The sequence below is a fragment of the Schistocerca gregaria genome, chromosome 3 (assembly GCF_023897955.1).
Source record: "Schistocerca gregaria isolate iqSchGreg1 chromosome 3, iqSchGreg1.2, whole genome shotgun sequence".
Classification (NCBI taxonomy): domain Eukaryota; kingdom Metazoa; phylum Arthropoda; class Insecta; order Orthoptera; family Acrididae; genus Schistocerca; species Schistocerca gregaria.
This window is the reverse complement of record NC_064922.1, coordinates 343,430,678-343,439,151: the sequence shown is the minus strand read 5'-3', so window position 1 is coordinate 343,439,151 and position 8,474 is coordinate 343,430,678. Positions and strand designations below refer to the sequence as shown.

Genomic DNA, 8,474 nt, shown 5'->3' with positions numbered 1-8,474 from the left:
AATGTGCTGTCATGAAGGATATGTGCCTGTCATGTTACACATATGTAGTCCACTATAGCTCCTGTAGTGGTGTACAATTCTTCAACCAACTGGCAAGCCACAATTTTTTATAACTTTCAACATTTTCTTTTAAAAATACTTGCAGTGTGTTTCAACACCTAAAATTTTGACAGGGTCTTTCTTTTGGTGTATTATTCCTGTATAAAAACAATTTCAGGGCGTGTTTCAACATATTGGACTGGACCATTCCCTTGTCAGTTACATGAGATGCAGATATTTAAAAGAACTTTCATTTACTTCTCACTTGCATAACACTACACGCAGCAGTTGGGGTATGCACATTCCATGCTGGGGGTGAGGGGGAAAGGTTGGGAATCACTGTTATAGATGCACAGCTGGTATAATAAATAAAAATAGTTACAGTCTTGGGATACATTTATTAAATCTGACAGACAGGTACTTTGCCTTATAGGACACACATAGCTGCTGTACAGAAAGAAAACAACCACTAAACAAATTGCTTGTCACTCCTGAGATTTCTCTCATACACATATTTATAGGTATGATTACCCTGTAATAGGATTATACAGCAAATGGTTACATAAATAATCACTTGACATATGTTTCTTACAGAAGAGGAAAATTGTGTGAATGTACCAAATAGATGGAGAGAAGGTTTTTCTTATTTAATTACTAAATGACATTGATAAGCAGACAAAGGCATGATGGCAGCAATTATTTTATGACACACTTGCCTTCTGTTTTTTTCTAAAAGTACTGGAGCATGTGTGTTGTTTTGGGCGCAGTCCAACACAGATGTTATACCTGTAGTAGGCAAGAGCGAGGGAAGTTACTACAGGTACTTATCCCCGGTACTTCAGAATTACAGTAGGCAGTTGTATCTTATTATTAGGGAACGCATTGCACTGTGCCATAGAGATATATATTATATATGTATGAAGGGGGGATGTGCCTGGTTGTGCTGTGCAAGAAGCCTATGGGAGGCTGGTACCATAAGGGTCCTTCCACAACACATTTTATTTGGCAACATTCAGCCTCTCCCCCCTCATATATGATACTTTTCCTATCACCCCAACCCCCCCACATTTCGCACTGAATGTATATTGCCACTGACAAAATAAATAAAGACCAGTATACCACAAAGCTCAACAGTTCTTTGCTGTTATTTTAAATAGCAGGCAACAATAAATATATTATTATTTTGGAATAAATAACATTTTAAATAATCTAGTATCATAAACATATACTATATGATTCATCATTGCACATTTAAATATATATTTATTTAAATATATGTATATATGTGTATATATAGAATTTATGTACTCCCATGTAAATTATCCATCACATACTCACTGAAAGTACTGCCAATAATACTTTTTTTTACACAGTATCACACTTAAAGCATATATTAAACAATCAGCTATCATAAACATTCAACAAAGTGCAAGCATTTATATTTGTGTTTCTGCATTTTTCAGTTTTTGTGCAGTGCTAATTATTATGCTACCATGTATATTCTGTAGAGTAACTGTTATAGAAAAGGAGGAGGTTAACATATTCTGTAATTCACGTTTGATGAATGAATTACACAACAGACACAAAAATATCTTTTGAATAGCAAAGTGTTGAGCCATGTTTTGTGCATTTTGTGCTTTGGTTTTATACTTCTTCATTATATCTACATATATTTGTACTGCTAAAGATTTTTGTGCAAGGTTGAATAAAATAAAGTGCTTTAGGAATCTTTTAACAGCAGTGTATATAGTATATTTAAAATTGTATGCCGAGATTGATCCTGTGGAACTTTGTGACGTGCAACATCAATTAAGTGCTAGGCCATTAAAAATTCCTTAAGTTTAGCTTACAAGCTAATGTTTTATAATTTTTCAGTTTCTCCTATAACATATGGGACACACTAGAGCAGAGTGTGCCCTTTCTTTGTGGCATTATTGAGGAGAAACTTAAAAAAATTAATACTTTTTCAAGTAATTCTCTGCTTTGATTTTGTCCACATTGCCAAAAGTGGGCAGAGAAGTCCTCCAGCATTTTAGGCTGCAACACAATTATCTTTGGTAGATTAATTTCCTGATTGTTTCTTATGTTGAGCATATCTGCTATCAACACACAAGTCTTGTATATATCATGTAGTTCAATTTTCTGCTTCCTTAATTTTCTTGATGCTGCCAAATAAACGTAAGTTTATCGCATCTGGTAGCAAACTAATTTGTAGCAGTACTTTAAAAACGCATTTAAGCACAGGTAATGGTGGCATGTAACTGATTAATCATTGCTTTGTGGTTGTTTTCCTGCTTTTTGTATGCCATTGTGTTAGTCATCTTACATGTCTTGCACATTTTGATTTAAAAAGGAACTCAAATAAATAGGAAGTTTAAGTGTTTCTTCATCACATATTTTCCCTTGTAGAAAAGTACTTTAAAAAAATTAAAGCTGCTTTTGCTGAAGGAAAGGAATCTCGTTTTTATATGTGGTCATGAAAATACTAACTTTAGAACTGATGTGTGCAATTTAGAAGACTCCAAAATAAGAAATGTATTTTCAACTATGGGATTTAGTTTAACAGAGATGTCCAGAATGTCAAAATCATAACAATAAGGAAAACATTAATGGTCAAAATGCATATCACTATAAGATAGCTCCTGCATGCATAGATAAGCAGCATACACCCAACAGTGCATATGTAAATACAATAAGAAAACTGCTTTTTTCTACAGAATGACATAAGCACTGTTATTATACTTCTCTTGAGGTAACATTACTAATAATAAAGGCAAACACTGTAAACTTTCTGTTCTGGCATTGCCATAAACATTGATGCATTGTTTAACAGTATCCTTAGCAATGAGTCTCAAGTTGTCTATGAAGTTCTACGAGGTACCAACTGTAGCTTTTTTTCTATAGGTATCTATTTATGAGTAAACACAGTCTTACTATAACTAATTTGTCAAATTAGTCCTATTTTAAATTACAAACAAAAGTTGGCTATTTCTTATCAATGGCATGTGCTTTTAATTTTAAAAGAATAAAACCTGAGTGTTGTTGCTGAAAAAATAGGCCTACCATGCATGCAGAAGACCATCCTACATACAGCAGCATTCTGTGCTACATTTGTTAATCTCCTAGTTCACTCCTGAAGAACTAAACATTCGCCAACAGTTTACTCTTCAAGTCATGTTAAGTTAACAAAATGGCATTTAAATTCCTCTATGATGGGAAATGATACCTGGTGTTTGTTCATCTAGAAATTATTGATGCCTGAACTAGAAGGTCAGCTCAGATATAAACAATAAACATAAAATAATGTTATATACTACATAGCTACCAGTATTAATGTTAAAATCTTTTTCTCATATTTCATTTCTATTTATAATTTAGACTTTAATTAAAAATGGCATGATATTTTCTACAAAATGTATGTTTCTCCAGAAGCCATAGGGATTAAAATGTTGTTATACTATTATCATGCAGCTACGTGCCATGCAGGAAGCCACAAACAGGACTGTGTGTTCTTTATTATGATACAGTTTTCTCTACATGCTCTCCATCTTGTACAATAATCACATTAAATAACATTTGTAAAAATATCAATTGATTATATCAGTTTTCTATTTCACTCTCTAATGCAATTTCTTATTACAATAATTTGAATATTTATCATGGTCCAATGTGCCTGACATTTCTCTCACCAATGAATAATATATTTAATGTGATGTTATTTCTGTCAGTATGTGCACAGCGCTATTAGTGGCTTCCTGTAATTATTTATAATTTTTACTGCTGCTGTTGTTGCTGCTGCTGTTGTTGTTGCTGCTGCTGCTGCTGTTGTTGCTGCTGGGGCAGAGCCTTGAGGATTGCATGGACCTCTTCTGCAACGGCTGTCAGAACAAATTCAAACTGCTGCCGTGTCCTCACCATGCCAGGTCTCTGGTCTCTGATATGCTCCAGAGTGGCTGCTATGTCAATCTCTTTGGCTCCCTTAGCCATGCGATTCAGCACCATATCAATGAGGCAGTATGTACCAGTGCGGCCTACTCCATCACTGTAATATTTTAAAATTAAAATTAGATGTACAACACCTTATTAAAAATCATGAGATTTCATTCTAGTTTCAAAAAACCAAATTTGAGAATTAATATGTCAAAGATCTGCCTCAGTTGCAAAAAGTTACTGGTCTTTGCCCAGGGTTCAGATAGAAGAATCTAGCCTTCTTCAGAAGTATAAAATAAACTAATACATGACCATGCAGTCAAACATAAAAAGCTTAAGTACCATGGTACCATGTCAAACTATGTTACTTAGCTGAGGAAAGGCCCAGGCCTCACTTCATGGAAAGCAGTCAGTTAGCCATTGGGACTAACTGTGGCTCCACGGATATGTACTGAGCAAGATGGTGGATCACGCGCATGTATGCACGGAAAGTCAAAAGTGCCTGCTACTGAATGTCTTTATGTTATGTACTGGGAATTACGGATAATGTTAAACCATAAATTTGTGAGAGAACAAGGCACTAAGTAGACAGAATCCTGATGATAATTAACTATAAACTGATATCTTATTAACGGACAAGAAAATCTACTTAGCCATTAAGTTCAGCTTGCTAGATTAAAAACCTCAAATGTTAAGTTATGTGGTCCTGCACAGTCTCATGCAGGGGACAAACAAGGTTATATGTCCATAGTGTGAGAACTTCTCAGGGTTAGGAGAAGGTGGAAATAAAATAATTTCCATTATACATGGATTAATACGTTGATTTGTGAATGTGAAATTTGACTAACATTATGTTATGGCACTATATTACTATGCATTTATGACTGTAAGGCTTAGGTCATCATTTATGACTTAATGCACAGATGGTCAACATTGTATTTAGGAAATCTCTAGTAACTTAGCCAAACATACACTAACTATAAATATAATGTGTATGACCGTTCACTAAATGTAGTCACAAGGGTGACATGGAATAAAACTCTTAAGGGATAAGGTTAATTATTAGTTAGTAGTGGGTTCAAGACCCCTACGCATTTTAAATAGGTTATGCACACTCTAGTGTATCAGATATTACCTATTTATGAAATTGCCTATAAGGCTATTAACTATTTAGGATGAGGATTATTGTGAGTGTGTTGGAATTCCCACATAGACTACCAAGAAAAAAGGACGTAATATTTAAAGTAGGGTGTGTCAGGGCATACCACGCCACTGCCACCACATTTATAGACTGTTGAGTGACAAAGGTCAAACTAAGAATATGAACATTAGGGATATGGTATAATAGTGAACAAAGTAAAAATGTCTCACATAGGTTAATAGCACAATTCAGAATGTAATATTTACATTAGGGTGTGATTGGGTATACAACGCCCCTATCATCACACTTATGTACTATTGACTGTCATAGGTCAAGCATTTACAATAGTAGGGTGTGACTGGGCACACCATACCCCCGTCATAACACTTACATACTTTTGACCAACATAGGTCAAGCATTTACAAAAGCAGGGTGTGACTGGGTGTACTATGCCCTCGTCATCACACTTACGTACAACTGCCCAACATAGGTCAAGCATTTACAAACTACAGTCTGCTACCTAACCTTTGATAGGAATAATATCTCAAAGGTTACATTGTATACAGTGTGACTACGTGGGCAGCACATTATTTTGCATTAAAAAAGTTCTTTAAAGCAACAAGGTCAAAATTATCTGCCTATGGGATAAAACTTTAAACCATATTGTATAACTATTAATAACTATTAAACTTAGCTTAAATTGGTGTCAAGGTCTCATCAAATAGTATTGGCCAGCTTGAATTAAGATGGGCATAAAGCTCAAAGCCTACAGGTAGAAAGAAAAGGCCATGTGTGCCAGCATCGTTAGTAGGTTTGGCTACCATATTGTCAGTTATGTTGGAACTATAACTATATTTACCATTAGGGAAATTAATTAAACCATTATGTTGAACATTACCAAATGTCGTGGTGAATTTCTAAGTCTTAAGCATTGAAGTATTACGAATGGATATGCAGAGACTAGGCATTAAAGTTAGAGTGATTCTCTAGCTACATGCCATTCTTAACTGTTAGTCATAAACTAATAATTCAGAGAACTGCATATAGTGATTTGGAAACTTAAATTGTATGTAACAATACTAAGTGTCATAGTAGCGTCACAAGCTAGTGTATTATGCATAGAACTATGAGATCAAAGTTATGGTACCATAAGGTCTTTAACAGAATCAAAGTAATAGCTTATACATACTAGGCAAATAAGTGGGCATTCATCAGATGTAAGTTTGTCTCATGTTATACATAAGTTTATTTTATTAGCCAATATACAGTTGTACAACTTTCATATTCTGTTATCTATGTAAGATCATCTATGACAAATCCTTCATCATTTTATAAATATGAGATACAAGGATGCTATATAAATAAATAAATAAAATTTGGGCTGCTTCACTTTAAAAAAGTAGATTTCCATTTTAAGTTAGTAGTGTGCAGTTCAGTTGTAGTTGTTTTAAATGTTAGAGTAAACATTTTTCTCAGAGTTATGAAGTAGGAAATAATGTGTCTATTTTATGATTTTTCAAAATAAACAGATATTTTCTCTGGCATCCATTAGGCTGTTTTCATGAAAATCAGAGGGATGTTGCAGACTGTAAACTACACAACTACATATTATTTCTTAATTCTTCATTCATATCTTATGAACAGATGGAACAAGTCTAGTAACCAAAATCAAGGAAGACCGGAGTGCACTGGCCTATCGACCGATGGCACCAACGGGGAATCACCAGTGCAATACAGACAAAAACAACAGGGACGACTGACAACACAGACCACATGGTGAGCTATCTAGACCAGAGAGCAAAACCAAATTGGATACCAAGACATAGTGATTATCAGTGACCAGAGCAATGATGAAAAAATAAACTATCATGAGTGCTCTTAGAACATGACTGTGGTCTGAGCACCTGTGCTGCTGGCTTTATAGGCCCAACATGATCACTGCACTGTTAGATCGGCACAGTGGGCTTGGCCTGCGCATAGGGCTGTGGTGGTGACAGCAGCACTTGCAGATTATAGAGGTGCCGCCAAGCAGCTGTCGTCTATGTCCATGCCTTCTGGCAGGCTGTTAAATTGTCGGACCAGGATACCAGATCGAGAGTAAAGTCTAACAGGCAATACGAACCCTCTTTTTTCAGTGACTACTATGAATTATACACACACTATGATCAGTGAATGATAAAATGAGTTTATTAAAGGCGGCAAGGCTTGATACATGGATTTCTGTATGTTTTCAACTCAGTCACACCTAGGTGCAGTATTTTATGACTATTTATGTAATATTCTGAGTTGTTCAAATTACAGGTGGCATCACCAATCACAACATATACTGTTTTCTCGATGGATCTAAAATAAATGTTTCAAAAATTGTGCAGGCAGATGTTACACTAAGCTGATGTTAACTGATATTCACTTACCTGCAGTGGACAACGATGGGGCATGAGCGTCCACGGTATGATTTATTAACTTTCCTAAAAACAAAAAGCAAAAAATTAAGAAGCCATTAATATCTTGAAAATTAAAAGAAAGCTGATTTTTAAAAGTGAAGGAGTCATTAGGATGACTGAAATACAAACAATTATATTTATGAAATAATTTTAACAGCACTGTCTTAGCATTTCACTTTCTGTTCATTGCTCTCATTATTTATTAATACCAGCAGCAATTTTCATACCATTTCTCAGACAGACAAATAACAACAGGATGTAACAGACTTAGCAGTGCAGTGGTTAGGACACTGAAGTCACATGCAGAAGGACTGTGGTTCTCATCTTGATCTGGTCATATAGTAAAAGATTCCAAAGCTTTCCCTAAATCATTTAAACCTTTCAGCCTAATTGGTTTCATAGTTTCACTTTGTACCTACTGCAGCGGTGATTTCTCACTGGATCCACCATGACCACACTGATCTGTGCAGTCATCTTGCAGCAAAACAGGAAATTTGTGCTTCAGGCAGTTGCAGCATTACTTGAAACAAATGGTCAAATGGCAATCAATGCCTATTGCATCCTGTAAGGTCATAAGGCCAATACTTCCGAAGAAGATATTTTTACAAATCTAAAAACCATAGTCAAGGGATAGTAAACCTTTATTTTCGACTGGTTGGCTGATTTTCTTTTCTTTTCTATTCTTTTTTTTTTTTCCTTCAGGAACACAGTTGCTGTTTTGCAGCCATGTTTAAGATTTTAAGACTATTTTATTTTATATAATCACCAACCGTGACAGTTTCTATATATCAGATAATATTAAGTATATATAATATTTTACTAAGGAATGCTTATGTTGTAATGGTAGTTTCAATCAAAACCACCATGTTGAAGGTCATTTTCAATTTTGGGTTACATATATTGTGGATCTCTTAAAACAT

The 8,474-nt window shown here is 34.9% G+C and overlaps 1 protein-coding gene across 2 annotated transcripts in view; it reads right to left on the bottom strand.

Moving 5' to 3' along the window:
• Nucleotides 1-417: 417 nt before the first annotated feature.
• The window catches only part of LOC126354820 (receptor-type tyrosine-protein phosphatase N2), a 394,642-nt gene continuing 386,585 nt past the window's right edge, over nt 418-8,474 (bottom strand). For both annotated transcript variants that reach the window (XM_050004761.1, XM_050004762.1), the window contains 2 exons: nt 7,525-7,578; nt 418-4,081 (listed from right to left, as the gene is read on the bottom strand). In XM_050004761.1, the coding sequence (XP_049860718.1) occupies nt 3,814-4,081; nt 7,525-7,578 (322 nt within the window). In that variant the 3' untranslated portion in view covers nt 418-3,813. The remainder of the gene's footprint in view (nt 4,082-7,524; nt 7,579-8,474) is intronic.